We start from the raw sequence: 22,407 nt of genomic DNA, 5'->3' as shown, positions 1-22,407 counted from the left end.
CCCAGAAAGAGAACAAAATGAAATAGAGGCAAGTAAACTATCAGAGAGAGTTTGAAACAACGGTTCTAAGGAAGCTCAATGAGCTCAGAGAGAACTACCAAAAGCTACAGGAAAACTATGAGGAACTTACTGCAAACTATATCAGCATGAAAAAGGACACAGAAACTATCAATAAGAGACAAGAGGAAATGAAGAATACAACTCCTGAATTAAGAACACAGTAGAAGGAATCAAAAGCAGGCTAGATGAAGCAGAGAATCAAATCAGCGAGTTGGAGGACAAGGTAGAAAAAAGCTCCCAGAATGAGCAAGAACATGAAAAAGGACTGAAAAAGAATGAAGAAGTGTTGAGGGAAATGCAGGACAACTTGAAATGTAATAATATCTGTATAATAGGGATACTCAAAGGAGAAGAGGAGGAGGAAGGGATAGAGAACCTGTTCGAAAAAGTAATGATGGAAAACTTTGCTAAATGGAGGAGGGAAAAAGTCACACAAGTCCAGGAAGCACACAGGGTCTCATTGAAGAGGAACCCAATGAGGCCCACTCCAAGACACATTATCATTTAAATGGCAAATATCAAAGACAAACAGAGAATCCTAAAGGAAGCAAGGGAGAAAGAGGTAGTAATATATAAGGGGGTCCTGATATGGCTAGCAGTTGACTTCTCAACAGAAACACTACAAGCCAGAAGGAAATGGCAAGAAATATTCCAAGTCATGAAAAACAAAGGTCTGCAACCAACACTGTTCTACCCAGCAAGGCTCTCGATTAAAATGGAAGATGAAATAAGGGGTTTCCAAGACAAAAGAAGACTAAAAGAATACATCTCCACCAAACCAGCACTTCAAAATATGCTAAAGGGACTGCTTTAAGAAGATGAAGGAAAAGAGTCTATGAATACCCAGGTCTTTTCAGTCACCAATACTTGGTATTACCAATATTTTTAATACTTATTAATCTGATTGTGACAATGATGTGTTATTTTCATTGTTCCTTTACTATTTGTTGAAATCAAACTTGTTTTAGTATATTTCTTGCCTATTTCAATTATTTTTTAAAAGCTTTAAATGACTTTTTGGATTCTTTACCCATGTTTTGACTGTAGAATTTTTGCCCTACAGATAAATAAAAAAATAAAATCAACCTATTAACCCTCTTTTAGATGTATTGCAAATACTTTCCTATTCTATTACTTGTCCTTTAACTTTTTAAATATATTACTGTATAGTCTTAAATGTTTAACATAGTCATATTGTCAATATTTTACTTTATAGCTTCTGGGTTTGAATATGTCACTTCAGGGTAAGAAAAATACTATTTTGAATTTTCTCCTAAAACCCCTTAGATTTTACATATTGATTTTAACTCACCTGAATATTTTCTGTATAATGTGTGAAATAGAGCTCTATGTTTTTTTTATTTCAAGTAATAGTGGTCCATACACCTTATCTATTGAATAAGCTTTATTTCCCCCATTGATTTGAAACATCAATTTAATCATATATTACATTGTTATACAGATATATACATTTGTTTCTAGAATGCTCATTTTATATTTCATTGATCTACTTGATTATTTTTGTGCTGGTGTCATGTTTTAATTACTAAGACTTAATAATGGATTTAAATTTTTTAATATTTTATAATGGATCTTGACATTTAAAAATAAAATCAATCAATCAATCAATCAATCAATCTGCATTAAAGAAAAAGAAAGAAAGAAAGAACTCTTACCTTTTGCAACATCATGGATGGAAGTGGAGAATATTATGCTAAGTGAAATAAGCCAGTCGGTGAAAGACAAATACCATCTAGAAGTGGAATCTATTCAACAAAATAAACTAATGAACAAAATAAACCACAGGCAAGGAAACATGGAGCAGACTGAAAGTGACCAGAGGGGATGGGGAAGGAAGACAAAGGTGGAAAGAAGGGGAAGGGACTAAACAAAGAATATGTGTGAATGACCCATGGACATGGATAACAGAGTGGGAACTGACTATGGGAGAGGGGGGTGGGGTGGGATGGGTGGAGGAGGGCAAAGGGGGAAAAATTGATACAACTGTAATAGAATAAACATGATTTAAAAATAAAAAAAAGAACCTATGCACCCCAATGTTCATAGCTGTGCAATTTACAATAGCCAAGTGCTGGAAGCCACCTAAGTGCTGATCAATAAACGAGTGGATCAAAAAACTATGGTACATTTACACAATGGAATACTACACAGCAGAAGGAAAGAAGGAACTTCTACCCTTCATGACAGCATGGATTGAACTGGAGAGCATTATGCTAAGTGAAATAAGCCAAGGGGTGAAAGACAAATACCATATGATCTCACCTATAAGTAGAACCTAAGCAACCAAACAAACAAGATAAATATAACCAGCAACACTGAAAGAAAAAAGAAACCAACAGTAATGAGAGGGAAGAAGGGAGGTGGGTAATTGGGAACAAAGAGGAAGGGTCAAGTCAAGGAACATGTATAAAGGACCCACGGATAAAGCCAAAGTGGGGAAGGATTGAGGGTGAGAGGCGGGGGTGGGTGGGGCAAGGGAAAGTGGTAGTGGGAAAATGGAGACAAATGTTTTTGAACAATAAAATTCTTTTGAAAAAATGAATAAAACAGAGAAAAATAAAAAAAAGAAGACGAACATATTTTACCATCTTTCGCTCTAGATCCTGGATATTAGCTTTCCAAGGTCTTCAGTATTATGGATCTGTTTGAATCTCACTGGTAACAAAGTCTATGATATACTCTATACTGGACAGCAATGCTATGTCTCTATGGACTTTTCTTAGACAACAGATAATTTTGGTTTTATTAAATTTTAAGTCATAAAGAACACACTTTTAATGTATTCTAACTGTAGAAAGTCAGCTTGATAACTTTAACAGTTTTACTGAGTTCTTATCTTTTCAAGAAACCAGAACTTATTTTCTGGAAACAATTTTTCTTGTAATGTCTAAGAATCTTTTCCATAGAGGTCTTCGATATTCCTCTAAGCAAAACTAATAGAACTTGACTATTTTTTCTCACGTAGTATTTTAAACTATAGATTTACATTTAAGTGCATGATGTTAACCATCATACACGGTCTGGCAGGAAGTAAGGCCTGTTTGAATATGATTGGTAGGGTAATAATATGGGTGTTAATAATTTATAATTTCAACTTGAACATTTTACCTAAAATGTCATATCGTGTGCTTGAGTATGATATCGTTATGTTCAGAATTACATGCTTATGATTTTGTAATAATAGATTTTATAATAAAAAGGGGTGCTATTTGTGCCAGACCCTGTATTCAAAACTTAATGGCTGTGAAATGGTTGTGGCACAAATGGTTGTGAAAAAAAAGAATATACAAACAATTTAATATAGAAAACCTATCTATACTAACCCTCGTTGGATTTCCAGATAATGTGAGTATCTACAAGCCTGTAACCCTAACTTTTAAGAATCACACATCAAGAAATTACTGCAGGAATCAACAAATACTCACTCAGTATCTATTACATATGCCACAATGGTGTGGGTAAGGGCTGCTGAAGAGGTAGGCTTTATAAAGTGCCACAGGTGGAGTAGACTAAGTAATGTGACAGGATTAAGACATAGTTTTTTGCCTTCATGGTGTTTATTATGTCTGTTTAAAAAATGAACATCATACTTTAAAGTGCTCAATTGTACAATATAAAGTATAAAAGAATTTCAGAATGTATAAAGCAATAGGGAAAAGTGAAGGAGATCATTACAGATAGGTGATAGGAAGTAGGTCTTAGAATCTAATAGGTATACGGCCAAGTGTGAGGGACAAAATGGACAGAGGCAAAGTACTAGATCTAAGCTCAGTACAGATTTAAGTGAGCCTACCAAGAATAAAGTGTACATATGAGTATAAAAAGATAGCGTCCAAAATTATTGCCTTTGAAGACCACCGTTCTAGGACAGAATGCACAAAAGGGACCTCCTGCCAGCCATTTATGATGGATTAGTTAGGTAAATATTCTGGGGTTGCACTGGAGCACAATAACAGGCTGACACATAAGAGATTCCTGACTGTAATCTTTTCTCTAGTAACTTGAAAGTAAACAGGAAGAAAACCTTTAAAAATGTCATTTATCATTTTCCTACAATCTGATTAAAAAGGCTTCTCTTAGAATAAAAGTCTGATGTTAGGGAAAGCACTAAGGATAGGGGCTGTGCCAGTGGAGCTAGCCATGTGAACAGAGGACTGGGACTTTCAGTCCCATTCTCCAACCTCTGGGGAGAGGAGCGGGGCTGGAGGATAAATCAATCACTAATGTCCAGTAATTAGTCAATCATACCTATGTAATGAAGCCTTCTAAAAATCCCAAAAGGACAGGATGTAGACAGCTTTCGTGAATATATGCAGGTTTGGGGAGAGGGCTGCATTCAAAGAGCACATGGAAGCCCCAAGCTCCCACCCACATACCTTGCCCTATGTACCTCTCTTCCATCTGAACAGGCGTCAGTATCTTTTACCATATCCTTTTATACTAGACAAGTGATCTAGTAAAAACCAAAAATCTAGGAAGAAATAAAAAGTAGAAAAGTAGAAAAAATGAAAATGAAATACCTATTTCAGTATCCATATTTATAAGCACTAGAGTTTAGAATGAGGCAACTCCACCCGCCCCTAAAAACCTGTTGGAACTTATTCATTTAAAAGGGCATGATGCTTCAATATCTTCTCCTAGTAACATCTCAGTACTGCACAATCTGCCCATCCAAGGAAGGCTTTCTCAAACTGTCTACTTCATAAACTGTCCTGTTTCCTGGGGCATTGATTCTAAAAGCTCAGAAAGAGATAATACAGACTTGATTCTAATTTTAGATAATACAAAAGTATCTCATATACTCATGTAGTGAGCAGCCAGTTATCAAAAAAGCTGTAGTATTATTTATCAAACATAGAAATCCTACCCTAAAATTAAAAACACTTTCATTAAAGGAGGAGGAAAAATAATAAAAACTGTCAGCTTAATCCCTAATTCTTCCCATAAAAGAAAATATGTGAAATGGAAGTATGGGGAGACTTTGGAAAAAATAACTATGTCACCTTGCAGTATGATTGTTAAAGTGGAAAATGCAATAAAAAGTGTCCTGTATATTTTCAAAATGGTTGGAGAAAAGTGTAATCTCATGAGGAAGGGCAATTCTAAAGGGTAGAAATATTCTCAAAAATAAAATCTATCCAAACATTATCCAAATGAGGAAATATCCAAAGAATTACAAGCTACTGAGGAATCTATGATGACCGCATATTTTACAAAGGGCGGATAATGAATAATTAATATAAAAAGACTGGTACGAATCTATACAAGAAAAACAAACAAAAAGAGTCTGTTTTGTTAAGACCAGGAAGAAAAACAAGATCTGCAGTAGTACACTGTTTGAGGTAGGTGGTAGAAAAATAATGGGTGAAAGTAACTAATACTCTATTTTGCTTCTATCCCCTCTATTAAGAATAATGTACACACTGGATAAGGCAGAAAAGAACAAAGGGATTCTTTTAGTCATCTATTGGCAATAGTCACATGTAAACAAAGAGCAATACCACAGAATGGAAAGCGATTTAGGGGTAGAGACCATGTCAAATTACTATTTAGGTAGACACAAAAGTTTCTTGAGTTGAAAACAATTATTAATTGTGATATAACAGAAATAAGCAAGCAATAGTGCTATGAACTAGGTGACAATCAATTTTTATAAAGAGCACTGAGAGAAGAGGTGAGGTTAGCAGAAGCAGGTTAGGGAAAGCCTCACCAATTTGGAGATGTTTGATCCTAAAGAACAAGTAGCTTGACCTAATTAAGAGTACATCACTTGCATGAATGAGTTAAATCTCAGATTTAAATAAACTATAGTGACAGATATTAAAACTTGTACAACTCAAAGATTTCTATTTATATTCTAAGATATGCTGTGACCTAGACACATTGATAAATATAGTTCTGGTTTTCACAAGACGGTGACTTCTATAAGACTATCTAGTACAGTAAACCTGGTATCAGTTCCCAATAAAATTCTCAGTTTATTAAGAGGTTTAAAAACTGTGGGGAAAAAAAAAAGTGGTGCTAATTAGCTTACATAGATCAGGGGTCTAAATGATGTGCGGAAGACTCATATGGTTATCTTGGGAAGGCACATGCAGGTAGAATGAACAACAAAAGTCAAGGGTCTCTCAACAGAGTGCTTGGAGTGCCAGAGGAAAGCAAGGAGGAAGGAATACAGCAAGCAAGGGGAGTGACAGGCTATATCGCTGGGTATTGGGGGGAAAGACTTCAGATTTTGTATTACAATGAGAAGCTATTGGAAGGCTTTGATAAGAATGGTGACCTGTCCATTCTTACAAAATAATCATTTTAACTGTAGTGTGGGGAAAAAAGACTATAGACAGAAGCACAGACAGAAATGGGGAGACTAGGATGCCATAAAAATCAACACCAGAATAATATGGCTAAGAAGAGATGCGAGTGGTTGAATTTGAATATTCTGAAAGTAGAGCTGGTAAGATCTGACAGAGAAGGACGGACTTAAGAATAATTCCAAAGTTCTTGGCCTGGACACTGAGAAGAAAGGGATCACTATTTATTGCTTTGAGGGCATCAGGAAAGGATCTAGAATTTATTTTGGGACATACTAACTTTTTTTACTTTTTTACTCAATTTACTGGGGTGACATTGGTTAATAAAATTATAGAGGTTTCAGGCGTACAATTCTATAATGCATCATCTGCATATTGTGTGTTCACCACCCCAAACTGGAACATATTTGCTTTTAAGATGCTTATTCAGCATCTAAAAAATAAAGTGGCTATGTAAGTGTTGGAAAGTGGTCTGACGTGCAGATATAATTTTGCAGTTGCCAGACCTGGAACTACATAAAATCACCACCTGAAAATGCAGAAAAGAGAAAAAGTCCAAAGAATGAATCCTGGAGCACTCACCCTCTGGAAGATGAGTACAGGAGAATATAATGCAAAGGGGACTGAGAAAGGAATGTCAGGAAGGAGGCGGACAATCAACGGTGTCAGACGTGGCTAGCAGGTCAGGATGAGGACTCAGCAATGGGCAAGAAAAGGCTGCTGGCATTAGTTTGGTAGGGAGGGGGGCACTAATTAGGGAAAGAGAGGAAACAACTCCAAGTACCAAATAGAAATGTGATAACTGTACAAATAGTGGGACTAATGTCAGCTTCAAAGATGTCATCCTTTTTAACAGGAAAGAGAAATGTACATTCAGATGCAGGTGTATATAAAAGATTAATTACATTATCTGTTTTCTTTTATTAGACAAATTCTCTCCAAATCAGGCCACATTTTATTTATCTTTCCATCCCTGGTGCCTAGCACAGAACAAAAATTAGTACGCTAAAAGAAAGGATCAGCTTCAAAATTCAAAGGTACGTTATTTAGAAGAGGTATTAAATTCATTTTCTATATTCAAAAGGACACAAGAGGAACAATGAGTAGAAATTACAAAGGCAGGCTATATACACTTCAATACTGAGACAATTTTAACAATTAGAGATAGCCAGGATGATGTCGAGGGGATGAAGCAGAAAAAGTTAATTACAGCAATAATGACAGTAGAAATAATTATAACAAGAGCTGATATTTATTGAGTATTTATTATTAGTACTTCTCTAAAGCACTTTAGATGTATTAACTTTATTAATCTTTATGCCAACATAATAATAGATACTCATATTTATTATCCCCATTTTATAAATGTGAAAAGTGGGGGACAGAGAGTTTAAGTAACTTGTCCTTGTCCACAAAACTAAAATGGCAGAACCAAAAGTCAAATCTGAGCATATTTTGAAAATCTATGCATTTAAAACATTCTGTTCTGCCTCCCAGATCTTTAGAGAATCAAAACGACCACAAGCTTCACAGATTAGAATGTTGGTTCAGGCTGAATATATCTTCTTCTCATATGTCCCTTAAACCCACCTGACTAAGTATAATATGTAGGAGTCATAGACCTAGAAAGTTTGTGTTAAATATGAATAAATACAGAATGAAAATACAAGCCACTAAGACAATATTGGCAAAACATACCTGATAAAGGAGTCCTATCCAAACTACATAAGAGCTGTTAAAACTCAACAATTAGGGGACTTCTGGTCAAGACGACGGCATAGGTAAACACGGCTCACGGTCTCCCACAACCACATCAAAATTACAACTAAAATGTAGAACCACCATCATTCAGAACTGTCAAAATTCGAGTTGAATGGAAGTCTGACAACTACTGAATTAAAGAAACCACATCCATCCAGACTGGTAGGAAGGGCATAGACATGCAATGTGGTGGTCCCACATCGATGTGTGGTTTATAAAACTCCAGGAGGGATAATTTAGGAGTGAGCAGTCCCGGTCCCACACCAGGGCCCCCAGCCCACGGTTCCAATGCCTGGAAAACAGGTCCACATAACTTCTGGCTGCAAAAAACAGCAGCAATTGAGTCAGTGGAAGAAACTCCTGGAGTCCCAAGCAGTTCCCCTTAAAGAATCCACAGATGAACTTAGACTCATTCCCTCTGAGCTCCAGCACCAGGGTGGCAGCTTGAAAGTCCAGTGGCAGAGAGGGAAGAACTGAAGTGTCTGGCATCAAGGCAGGAGCTGGAGGATTGTTTTCTTTCTCTCGGACAGAAAATGGCAGAGGCCATTTTCCCTTTTCTAAACCCTTCCCCAAAGAGCCACAAAGCTGACAGGCTAGTGTCATATCTCAGACTCGGTCAATCTGACTAGCACTGTTTGCCCCACCCTGGGGATCCCCCTGGACTTCTTCCCATCCAACTTACACGCTCACCCAAAATGCCCAAACTGTTTACCGTGATTTTTCCACATGACTAGCTGGTCTTGGCTCATGCTTCACAACTTTCTATCTCCTCTCAAAAAAGCAACAGCCAGCCTCAGTGAGCCCTCAGGCCCCCATACCTCTTGCTAAGTGGCCCAGGCCCAGCACTAGCAGCAGCCAGTCTAGTTTCACAGCTTGGCTTCCTCTGGGAACCTCTAAGTCCAGCACAAGTAGCAGCTATCTCAGACTGCTTTATAGCTCAGGCAGGGTGGCCGTGGGGAGGACACAAGAAGGAGCTGACCTCGGCCTGCACCACACAGGAAACCCCAAAGCCGGTGTACCCAGTAACAGCTACAGACCATATTAGAGCACCACCAGCCTGCCACTGCACAGCTGACCCTCCACGGAGGACAGAGGTTGGTGGTCAGTGGTCACAGTCAGTCCTTGCAGCTGACTAGGTAAATATCCCCCCCATTGATCTGCCAACAGCAATCAAGGTTCAACTATAAGAGGAGGGTACACTTAACCCACACAAAGGGTGCACCTCAAGTACCCAACTTGGGTGATAGTGGAGGCTGTGCCACTGGACCCTACAGGACACCTATCACATTAGGCCACACTATCAAGACAGGGACTCATATCTCTACCTAATACATAGACAGCAACACAGGGAAGGTGCCAAAATGAGGAGACAAAGAAACATGGCCCAAATGAAAGAACAGATCAAACTTCCAGAAAAATAACTAAACAAAATGGAGATAAGCAACCTATCAGATAAGAGTTCAAATCACTTGTTATAGTGATGTTCAAGGAACTTCCTGAGGACCTCAACAGCATAAAAGACCCAGTCAGAAATGAAGGATATACTAATTGAAATGAAAAACAATTTACAGGGAAACAACAGTAAAGTGGATGAAACAGAAAATCAAATCAGTGGTTTGGAACATAAGAAAGCAAAAAAAAAAAAAAAACAATGTATCAGAACAACAGGAAAAAAAGGAATGCCCCCTAAAATGAGTACAGCATCAGCAGTCTCTGGGACTTCCCATCCCAGAATCCAAAATTCCCATCATAGGGGTGCCAGAAGGAGAAGAGAAAGAGCAAGAAATTGGAAATCTATCTGAAAAAAAAAAATGAAAGCAAATTTCTCTAATTTGGTGAAGGACATAGACATGCAAGTCCAGAAAGTACAGAGTCCCAAACAAGATGAATACAAAGAGGCCCACGCCAAGACACATCATAATTAAAATGTCAAAAGTTAAAGATAAAGAGAGAATCTTAAAAGCAGCAAGAGAAAAGCAGTTAGTTACCTACAGGAGAGTTCCCACAAGACTGTCAGCTGATTTCTCAAAAGATACTTTGCAGGCTAAAAGGGATTGACCAGAATATAAAGTCATGAAAAGTGACCTACAGCCACCAAGGTTACTCCACCCAGCAAGGCTATCATTTAGAATAGAAGGGCAGATAAAGAGCTTCTCAGACAATAAAAAACTACAGGAGTTATCATCACCAAGCCATTATTATGTGAAATGTTAAAGGGGCTTATTTAAGAAAAAGAAGGTCAAAACTATGAACAGTAAAATGGCAATAAATATATTATTTATCTACAATTGAATCTAAAAAAACAAACTAAGCAAACAAGAACAACAGAGATAGAATCATGGAAATGGAGAGCATTTTCACAGTTGTCAGGTGGGACAACGGTGTGGGGGAATGTAGAGAAGAGGGCATTAAAAAATACAAATAGGTAGTTACAGAATAGCCATGGGGATATAAAATACAGTAACGGAAATGGAGTAGCCAAAGAACTTATACATATGACCCAAGGACATGAACAATGGTGTGGGGAGTGCCTGAAGGAATAGTGGTGGTGGGCGCTGGGTGCAGAGGGGCAAAGAGGAAAAAGTTGGAACAACTGTAATAGCATAATCAACAAAATATAATTTAAAAAACTCAACAATTAGAAAACAAACAACCCAATTTATAACTGGGCAAAAGATCTAAAGAGACAAGTCACCAGATGAGATTGATAGATGGCAAAGAAACATATGAAAAGAAAATCAACATTATATGGCATTAGAGTATTGCAAAATAAAACTAGATACCATTACACACCTATTAGAATGGCCAAAATCCAAAACAATGAGAGCACCAAATGCTAGCAAGAATTTGGAGCATGAACTCTCATTCATCGCTGGTGGGAATGTAAAATAGTGGGAATGTAAACTGGTAGCACTCTGAAAGACAGTTTCACAGTTTCCCACAAAACTACACTTGGTATTTCTCCAGAGTTGAATTTATGTCTACACAAAAACCTGCATACAAATGATTATAGCAGCTTTATTTATGATTGTCAAAACTTAGAAGCAAACAAGATGTCCTTCAATAGGTGAGTGGATAAGCAAACTATATTACATCCAGACAATTGAAGATTATTCAGCAACAAAAGAAATGCGCTATCAAGCCACAAAAAGACATGGAGGAACCTCAAATGCACATTAAAAAGTTAAAGAAACCAATCTAAAAAGACTATGTACTGTAGGACTCAAGCTGTATAATATCCAGAAAAAGACAAAACTAGACAGTAAAAAGATAAGTGTTTGCCGGGAGTCTAGAGGAGGGTGAGTGGAAGAGATGAATGGGTGGAAATATACTGCATGATACTGTAATGGTGGGTCCATGTTATTATACAGTTATCAAAACCGAAAAAATATAAAACACAATGAATGACCCCTAATGTAAACAATGGACTTTAGTTAATAACAATATATCAATACTGACTCATCAATTAAACCAAATTTTTCATAATAAAGCAAGGAAAACTGGGAGAAGAGGTGGTAAGTCAGTATACAGGAACTCTGCACTTTCCGCTCAATTTTTCTGCACTCTTAACACTTTTTCAAAACATTAAGGAATGTTAATGTTTTTAAAAATTAAAATCTGTTATCTGTAAGCTCAACTTGTATCAACTATATGATGCGACAAACAAAACTGCTAATTAAATCACAGACTACAATGTGGGATATATAAAAAGGTCAAGGACTGAGAACAAAATCTAATTTCAAGTGTAATGTTTACTATTCCTTTGGTAGGTGCACTTTTATACAAGAAGTACTTTTCTCAATGAACTAGACAAAAACATAATGACTGGGAAGCACAGAGGATCCAAAGGGAATCTAAACAACTGATGATGGTTTGGAGCATGTAACCTTCAAGGTAGTTGCCCTAAGGTACATCTAGCAGCCTTGAAATACATCACAAGGTAAAATGTTTAAAATGGGTATAATTTTTTAAAAAATGGAAATAGATATGTCTCTCAAAATACTGAATCAAATTCTTTGTAATTTTCATTCTTGATAAAACATGCAGGGCATTAAGCCTCCCCAATTTACTTAAAAAAAGAAAATCTAAAAAAACCTCACATTTCAATGCAACAGAGGGGCCTTCAAAAGATACAGAAACAGTACAGGCTAATTTGCTATACAAAATGTAATTTACACCCTTTCATTTAACTACTACTCATAGAAAGAAACAAATTAAAAAGCAGGGAGGATCCCATTTGGTGTCATTGTTGGTAATAACTTTTGAAAAGTCCAAAGGAATGAGAAAAGAAACATACATTCTTACGTAGCACTGATGGTTACACCTCTTTTTACTTTACCAATTGCTGAATTGGACAGCATTTCTCTAAACAAGTTTTTAAAAATCCTTTAGAGAAGTTAACTCATTTTGAGAAGCTGCATTCTGTGAATGCTTATTTGTTACTGCCAGGCAAGAAGGTAAACAAGGGTTAGGAAGAAAGGAATTAGACTCATAGTTTATCAGTGGTACATGTGCTTCTCTGCTTCCAACTCCAGACAGCCTTGTACTTTTCTTTTCAGTCTCCCACAGCTTTCTAGTTCTAGCACTCCTGCCTGCGTTTAGATGTACAGAGGAAGAAGTAGCACACAGTTCCTTTTCTAATCCACAGATTTCTTCGGCAATACATACATGGTAGGCATGGAAAACTCTTGGCCTGTAAATGCTGCTTAATTAACTGATGATCTCTATTCACTCTTCCCTTTGCAAAGCAGTAAGTCCCTGATGGCATTTTTCGCATTATCTTTTTAATTTTTTATAACTGTATTTATTCTTTCAGGTATGGTTGTGAAGTTCTTTTCAGCAAAACTCAACATCTTTTTAACTGCAAATTCATTTCTTTTTATTCTAGTCCCTCCACTTTCTTAGCCTTGCCTCCCCTAGTGGCAGTCCTACCTTAAAACAGTACCAGCAACAAGCACTAGAATTAATTGGGTTTTTCCACTTATCCCTCACCTTAAGATTCAAATGGTTTCATACAGGTTTACATTTAATACCTTTACTAAACAATGGCAAAAATCTCATATCACATTTAATTTTTTAGAATTAATAAATGACTAACTATGGACATTATCAATTCTTTATGACAGCTTAAGATGGTGGTCTCAACTTCACTATCTAAGTAAACCTAACGGTGAAAACATTTTTAAGTACCTGCCACACTATATTCTTATTTACTTATAAAGTGATATGTACTATTACAATTATATATATGTAATCAGAAATTTTAAAAGAAAAAGATTTAAATACATAAGTTTACATATATTTATTTACTGCATAAGTCCTGGCGTTTTCTTTCTACATTCTCTGGGAGTGTGTATAATCATACTTTGGTGACTAGTGCTCTGACAGGCTAAAAGAAGCCCAAGAAAATATCTATTCAAAACTTTCATCACATAGTTTAGCCATTGAAAATATCTTTCCCCTCTTAAATTCTACTTTTCAATTTCTTGACACACTTGTTAAGGTAATGCAATAACTCATGAATTGAAAAGCCAAACTAAAATCACATGATACAACTATATTATTTTTTTTAAAAAGCTGACAAATTATATATAATGTGTACGTCTGAAACTTATATAATGTTATAAACCAGCAATTTTCAACCCGTGTCACAAGAATTTTTAAAACATGTAATACCAGACTATTTAGTCAGAGGCACTAATCTCTTTGCCCTTAGAATGTCAAATGAAAAAATGACAATAGCTAACACAATATCCATCCAGAGTGAATAAATCAAAGTTATACCTAATTTTTTGTTACATCTGGTGTGCCGCAGAATTTTAGTAATTAGTTCATGAGTGTTGTGAGATGAAAAAGGTTGAAAATTGCTGTTACAAACCAATGTTATCTCAATAGAAAAGAAAAAAGTGGCAAAATTTGAGCCTAACAACAGCAAAACTCTGCCTGAGGAAGCTAATGTGAAAGATTCAGAGTAAAATGTAGTAAATATGTTATTGATTTTGATCATTTAATATACCATATGGTTTACACACTTGTTTTTATGATAATATTCAAATGTACTCCTTTCAAGGAATGTCATAGGGCTTAAAGACTAAATCAAGGATCTTCTCTAATAGAACTTAAAAAATGTAGTGATAGAAAATATTGTATATTTGATTCTGCTTCCATTAAACAATCTAAGAAAACGGCTATTAAGCACTCTTCTCAAATGAAGACACTGCACTAGGCACTGGTATTTACAAAACCTAACAGCTAGAAGGGAACGTCAAGATCAAGGCCAAACAGCCAAACGTTGCATGAATCAGCTCTACAACAGTGCCACCAAGTGGCCGTTTATGTAACGTGTTCAATCACCTTGAGCAATAGGAACATATTTCAGAAGGCAGTCCACTGCATTTTCTGTTACTTGTGATTACTTGAAATAAAGAGTCAAATGATAACTTTATCTCCTCGCCATATTTTTATTCTCGTAGGCAATACAAAACAAACCTAATGACTCCTCTGCTTGTCAGATCTTCAAATATTTTTGAGACCTCAACTTTTATCTTTAACCTAAATACCCACATTTAACTTAGGTTATTTCTCATTTATAGTTAAAAAAATTTTCTCCTAACAACTTCCAAGAAGAAATGCAAACACAAGAGCTTAATTCTTGAAGTTATAAAGGAGAATAATTTTCAAAATTACACATATCTCTGAGCTGTAAACTTTAAAGCAACAATTTAAATACAGATCATTATTTTAAATACTACTGAGTGAAGCTAATTTATTTATAGACAAATGTATAGAAAAACTCATTAGTATTAGCAGAGATTTGATATTTTAAAAATATTTTCTATAAATTTAATAGCTTTGACAAATAGTTTTCATTTGGTAAACTTCAGCACAAATAACTACTTTAGAAAAATTATAAAAACCATTATTTTACATGAATGGCTATCACCAATAAATCAACAAACAAGTGCTGGTGGGATGTGGAGAAAGGGGAACGCTTTTGCATTGTTGGTGGGAATGCAGATTGGTGCAACCACTGTGGAAGGCAGTATGGAGATACCTCAAAAAATTAAAAATGAATCTGTCTTTTGACCCAGTAATCCCACTTTTGGGAATATGTCCAAAGAAACCCAAAACACTAATTCAAAAGAACATAAGTACCCCTATGTTCACTGCAGTGTTATTTACAATAGTCAAGATATGGAAGCAGCCCAACTGTTCATCAGTGGATGAATGGATGAAGTTAACTATGGGACATTTACACAATGGAAAACTACTTGGCTATTTAAAAAAAGAAAGAAATTTAACCCTTTGCGACAGCATGGATAGACCTGGAGAACATTATGCTAAGCGAAATAAGCCAGTCAGAGAAAGAAAAATACCATATGATTTCACTTACATGTGGAATCTAGTGCACAAACTGCACTAACAAGAAAAACAGAGACACTCATAGATGAAGAACAGGTTGACATTTATGGTGAGGTGGGCAGGTGGAGGGATGGAGCTAAAAGGAAAAAGGACTCATGGTCATGGACAATATGGAGGGGAGGAGTGTATAAGGGGAATAAATGGTAATGGAAAAAATATAATTAAAAAAAATAAAATAAATAGAAGTTGAGCTAAATCTTTTCAATAATACAAACCTTCGGATCATCTAGAAATCAACATAAGATCTGAGACTTGCACATGTGCATGTGTACACAAATATGGCTGTGCTAGGATGTAGAGCAAAACTATACCTGGTGTTTCTTCTACATCTGATCTCTTGCTGAAAATGAACGACTCAGAAAATAACCCCAAAAGAAGAATTTCTATTTTACTAATCAATCAATGAACCAGTAGATTATATTTACATTTAAATAGTGTTTTCACAATGAGGTAAATCTTTAGGTATTAGTCTATTATTAAAGTGAGATAGAAGTTAGTGTACAATCTGATATTCATCTTCAGCACAACCAGTTTCATAAATGTTATTTCCTATCAACAAGATGAATGAAACCAGTACTAAACAAAGAAATGCCAATTTCAATTTAACTAATTCATAGTTTTTATCAACATTTGAGTATTTCAGAAGCTAAAATAACTGAAATTGTAATTTAAATAACCTGTCAGCATCATACACCATTAATAGGTCATATAGTAAGATTTATTTTATTCTGAAAGAGCAAAGATAAAATTTAATGCTGGCTTATATTTTGGTCTACTGAACAAAGGGTTACTTTACCAAGTAAGCTTCAATGAATTTTCTTAAATGACTAAGCCATTAAATAAAATGACAATGCATTTACAAGAAGCATTATATTCTGTTTTTGAGCTCACTGTGAGCAAGAATAGCTTGCTATGCAAAAAAAAAAAAAAGAGAGAGAGAGAGAAAATATTAAATCAATTCTGAAAGTTTTGCATATTAAAAATAGGCCATGTTAATTTATCTAGAAAAAAGGTAATAGTCTTTTTTTTTTAGAGAGAGGAAGGGAAGGAGGAGGTGAGGGAGTGAAACATTGATGTGTTACCTATATCACACCCCAAAATGGAGACCTGGCCCACGAGCCAAGCATGTGTCCTCACTAGGAATTGAATCAGCAACCTTTAGGTTCACAGGCTGGCACTCACTCCACTGAGCAACACCAGCCAGAGAAAAAGATAATAATTTTTATTGAGCCTACCAGAATTCCTATTTCCAAGTGAGTTACTTGCTTGCTGGTTCAAATTTCAGCAATACAAATACTTACCTGGAACATGCTCTACATAATTGAATCATCTAGGTAATTCATGTTACCATTATGCAATAAAACATTTTATATTTTAACCATTTCTATAGACATTTTTCTAGAAGACTTTGCTTATCTCCCTGTTTTCTTTGAAAAGAGCTGAAACTCACTTTACCCATTTTCTACAGATTTAGTCACAACAAGAACTGAACTGCACAATGCTACTGCTGTGCTTTGATCTTATATTTTCTCACCTCTTCTTACTGTCACTTATTGATGACAGTATGTTCTGGATGGTTCTGATGCCTAAGTGAGAACCTAAGAGTGGTGTATAAAGCCTCCTATGTATGAAAACTTTGTGTTATCTGGCTACTCTTGAGTCCTTTTTCTCTCCCTCTTTGCCTCTATGGCTGGTTTTCAAACGACTTAAGTTACCATAAGAAAAATTAAAGCAACACAGACTGTTGACACTGGGATGGGAGTTCTAAAGAGCTCCAGGTGCCTGAACATGGGAGCAGAAAAAAAACCTTCCCTTACAGGGCAGCACTGGCTACTTTGTACAGTGAGGTCTCCATTTCTTTCTCCCTGGGAACTGGAATCAGCCTGCCATTCTAACTTTTCTCCTGTCCTTTCCCTAATATTCTTCTCTCCACATACGGTCTAGCAGTATAGCCTCCACACTGCCTGCTCATTTCACGCAGAGTGGAAACAAAGGCAGAAGCAGCAGCAATGCTGTCCAGTTATACATACACGATACAAGAGCTGTAAGACTATGACTACATTTTATAAAAATGATGTGTACTTAGTATTATTTATATATGACAAATAAATGTAAATGAAAACTATGAATCTGAGTTTATGTCTGTGGAGGGTGTTCTGAAGTAGCAAAAATACAAAGATGTAATTCTGTCTGGCTATTTAGGAGGCTAACAAAACAGGACTTCTGAAATAACTGGAATTCTCAAGACCATCAGAAATATTTATAAACCCAATAGTACATAAGTTAGAAATACAGAATATCTATACTTTCTCTCTCTATATAAATTGGATGAAGCACAAAATTAATTATTTAACTTTTTTCACTTTGTTAATTAAGCATTAGTAACACAGACCATAGTTTAAAAAAAATTCTGCCTAAATAAACTGATAACCTACTATTCTCTACCACGTAAGTTTCTACAACTCAAGTTTTAGAGAAACTTCTAAGTTATCAAAGATTAGTTGCTTATGTAATAAATAACAATCCTCTTGGCTGCAACACGTTTTCACTGCTCTGTAGTAATTTTAGCAGGAAAAAGGAAAAATGTTTTTGTTGAGTAACTAATAAGAATTTATTTTACTTTCAATTTCCCCAACTAGGGTGAGAAGCAACAAGCAAAAAACACATCTAAAAAATTAGGCCAACTGATTTACTAGGCTTGAATAAGCCACAAACTGACACTTCTGGTAACTGGTAATGATAAAAACTACTGATTTATAGAAAACAATGAATCAGAAAGTAAACAAGGACAAAACATCTTTCAAAAGAAAAAAACGTTATCCCATGAGACTTAGTTTTTTCCACATATACTCCAAAGCTACCCAGTTAACAAATCTCTAATATCTTACCGCTAAGGATATATAATAAAGATTCCAAATTAAAACTGTTTAAGATGACAACTTTCTGGTGGCACCTATAACCATATATCACTAAGGCAGAACTACTCCAGTGACTAAAGGACTCATGAAATGAAGGATGTATCCTTTACTCTTTTGATCTTGGATCAAATAAATTTTTCTTTCTCCCATCTGTAAAATGAGGCTAAGCTGAAACACTGTGAAAATTTATTACTGGTAAATGCTTATAATCTTCAGGTAAATGTTATATAAAATTAAGTACTAGATTCATACCTTGTTTTAATTCCAAACCTTCAGATTGCTTGTTCTCTCTCAGGGATGAGGTAGAGTCTATACAGGTATCTTGTCTGAGGAACAAAAATAAAAATAAAAATAATTTTTAAAACTATATTCAATCAAATAACATTTACAGCTCTATATTCAAGAATTAAGTTAGACACTTGGGAAGACATACTGAATTCTTCTAAGCCCCTAGTGTACCATTTAGTGTACTCCGGAAACTCAGAACCATGCATAGAAGTGTCAGAACAGCAGTTATAAACTACTACCAATTTAAGCAGCACACTTCTTTGTAAAATCAAGGGGCAAATCTGAAAGAAATATGGAGGTAATTTCTTCTCCCTTCCAATATCCTTCATAGTAGCTAATGGGAGAAGTCACAGATAAATCCTACAATTTTTCAAGTTCAACTGTTAAATTTAATGGGCATTTTGCAAACTATTTTGCATTCATCTAATTTTGTATCTCAAATGCTTTGATGTGTACAGTACATGGGAAAACACATATTTTATATCTGATATACATATAGAATCAAAGTAAATAGATTTAGTGAAAGATCATGCCCTAAAAGCTTTTTGATTTACCACGCTCTGCAACAGAGCAGCAACTAAACTAATGTTCTTTCTTACAGGGCATTATACCATCTTAATATTGATACTACAAACAGTTTTCAGCAAAAGTCAACTTAATTAATTTCAAATATTCCAAATGGTTATTTTCTTTAGAATAAATATCCATTACCTTCTGAGAATTTTTATACATACATTCCCTAAAGTTAACATACTCAAAGTATTTAGGAAATTTTCCTACTCGTAAAACTGTTTCTTTTTTAAACAATATTTATTTATTTATTTTTAGAGAAAAGGGAAGGGAGGGAGGAAGAGAAGGAGAGAAATATCAATGTGCAAGAGAAACATCAATGGGCTGCCTTTTTCATGCACCACAACCAACCAGGGACTGGGCCCAAAACCCAGACATATGCATTGAGCAGGTATCGAAACTGCCACCTTTCACTTTGTGGAATGATGCACAACATACTGAGCCGCGCCGGTCAGGACTGCCAAATCATCTCTATCAATTTAATAACAATTCCTTAAATAACCAAAAGATGAAGACACAATCGTTTTATTGAGAAGTTTACAATATTATTTCTAGTCAGTATACCTGGAACTTAACATGTTTGTCTTATATTAAAACTCTACTAATACATGTCTACTGATACAAGCATGAAATCAAATAGACACAATAAAATAATTTGAATTTGGTATTAACTATAATATCTAAGAGATTTATAATTGAGATAGCTCTGTATTGTGTACTTCTTTCCATCTAATATAAAACCTCCTCAGATTTTTTTCTTTTACCAGAATGACTAGCAGATCCCAAGGATGTTATCAACAATACTCCTTGGCAATTCAGGGCAGAGGGAATGTCAATATACTACATTAAAAGCTTTCCAAAGAATAAAGTTAAAACGTGCTACCTCAAACCTTACAGTCAAATTAGATTTTAACCTAATTGGTAGCACTAATCTAAGTATCTTCCTTTAAGAGAAAGTTTGCTCTTATACATCTTCAATGGAAACTGAGTTCTTCTTTTAAACATATACAACTGAATTTACAAAAAGTGATTTGAACGAAAATGTAACATCACTATTAAAATAGGGCCATGAGCATGTGAAATACCCTAAGGATACAACATCACCCATACAGTATTCTAGTGAGAACGAATACCCTATATCATAAGGTTATACCATCAAACACCGAATGGAAATGAGGACTTGTTCGATTAAAAGGAGGAGGGGAGTTAAATGTCGAATGTCTTATAAAAGACAAAGAGAGGCTGTGGAAATATTCCAGGATAAAGGAGCCATGAATATTAAATGTTATATTTGACTTGAGACTACTGAACTGGAAGGGGAAAAACAGTGTGAAGGGCTTTACTAAGTCAAATGACAAATCAAAATACCAATGGGAAATTGGATAAAAGTACTCTATCATTCTTAAATTACTGAAGTTACACTGTACTGTGGTTATAGAAAATAGAACATCCCTATGATTAGGAAAAGCACAATGTAATATTTAGTGGTAAAGTGTCTTGATATATGTAACTTAGCCTCAAATGTTTGAAACACACACACATACACACACACACACACACACAAAGAGGTGTGCAAATGGAGTAAAACATTAATGATAGGTAAATCTAGGTAAGGAGTATATTGAAGTTTCTTGTACTACTCTTATTCTTGTGACATTTTAATAAGACTTGCATTATTTCCAAACAAAAATCTTTAATAATGCAATAAAATGCATTATATTTTCTCGGTCAAAAACCCTTGGAGTCCCTTCAAATGAAACTGGATTCCTATAAAAACTATCTGCTTTCATAAAAAATTTATTTTAGTGCCTAAAGTAAACTTTTATAATGTTCTGTTTTATCTTAAATTGGGTTTTATCAGACTGTTAAAGTCATCAACAGAACTTTCAGACTGTAGGCCTAGTACACCACCTTGTGTCTGAAAAGTGAAAAAGTAGATGATTTTACATCAGTACTATCTGAAAATGAAGATTTCAGAAAATAGTTTGAAATTTTAAAACCGAGCTAATTTTTCCAAGATGTACACTTTTAAACTAAATTGTCATATACTACAGAGTTCTTTAATACAGTTCAAATATCTTCACCCAAAAGCATGAAAGGCAAGATATATATGTCTGTCCAGAAGGAATTTAGCCATTTAATAGAAAAGAGAGACATTTATTGAAGATACAAGATACAAAGAACATTGTATATAGGACAATGATACCTCAGCCCCCTTCAAAGTAGGCATCTTGGGACCTCACACAGTTCTCCCAGTCTCCAGCAGCTGCCCTGTCCTATTTTCCTGAATCTCATTGAGGGGCTTAAATTCCTTCCCATTCAAGGGTGATTTTAGTTTTGGGAAAAGCCATAAGTCACAAGGCGCCAAATCTGAGTTGTAAGGGGGCTGCTGAGTCACCTGGGTGATGTGATGTTTTGCTGAAGAACTCTACAATGAGATGTGATGCATGAGTGGGCACACTGTTGTGATGAAGTTGCCAATCCCCAGTTGCCCATAGCTGTGGCCTTCTGAATCATTCAAATACTTTCCATGGAGTAATGTTCAAGCTTAATGTAAAATCTGATGCAGATTCATTGCTCTACTCAGTCATTTTGAATGTGCCGGCCACACAGTACATACGTTCACTCAGTGGTGCCTACCGCCCCCATGGACTAGTAGTGAAGCCATCATTGTTCACACATGGACATTCCAGACCTTTATTCTTGGCTGCCTGGTTACATGGGTGTTGCACAAACTGTTCTCGTTATATGAAAGGAAATATCTTAAAGTATCAGAAGACTAGATGTACATATGAAGTCTTTTTATTTCTGGTTTTATGAAAATTAGAAAAAATAGCTCCAGATAATAAAACAAAGTAGGTGTCAGTGTTAGGAAAACTAAAAAAGTTTATATTTAAATGATATGTAAAGATTTCTATTAAACTGTTTTTAAACTCCATAAGAATTTTTTAACAACTGGGAAGAGAGAAGAGAGAGAAAAAAATGGGGGGAAGGAGGAGAGAGCACGGCTAAATCTGGTTTAGATTAAGAATCTTGCAATGATTTTTGTACTTCTT

The 22,407-nt window shown here is 35.4% G+C and overlaps 1 protein-coding gene across 1 annotated transcript in view; it reads right to left on the bottom strand.

Annotated features, from left to right (window-relative positions):
* CAAP1 (caspase activity and apoptosis inhibitor 1) overlaps nucleotides 1-22,407 on the bottom strand; it is a 53,201-nt gene that overhangs the window by 8,546 nt on the left and 22,248 nt on the right. Inside the window, exon 5 of the mRNA XM_054588139.1 lies at nucleotides 18,746-18,819. Within this exon, the coding sequence (XP_054444114.1) occupies nucleotides 18,746-18,819 (74 nt within the window). The remainder of the gene's footprint in view (nucleotides 1-18,745; nucleotides 18,820-22,407) is intronic.

This window comes from Pteronotus mesoamericanus, unplaced genomic scaffold (assembly GCF_021234165.1).
Source record: "Pteronotus mesoamericanus isolate MK-2021 breed Mesoamerican mustached bat unplaced genomic scaffold, CSHL_Meso_final contig_124, whole genome shotgun sequence".
Lineage (NCBI taxonomy): Eukaryota > Metazoa > Chordata > Mammalia > Chiroptera > Mormoopidae > Pteronotus > Pteronotus mesoamericanus.
The sequence above is the reverse complement of the archived record's forward strand: the minus strand, read 5'-3'. Positions and strand labels throughout refer to the sequence as shown.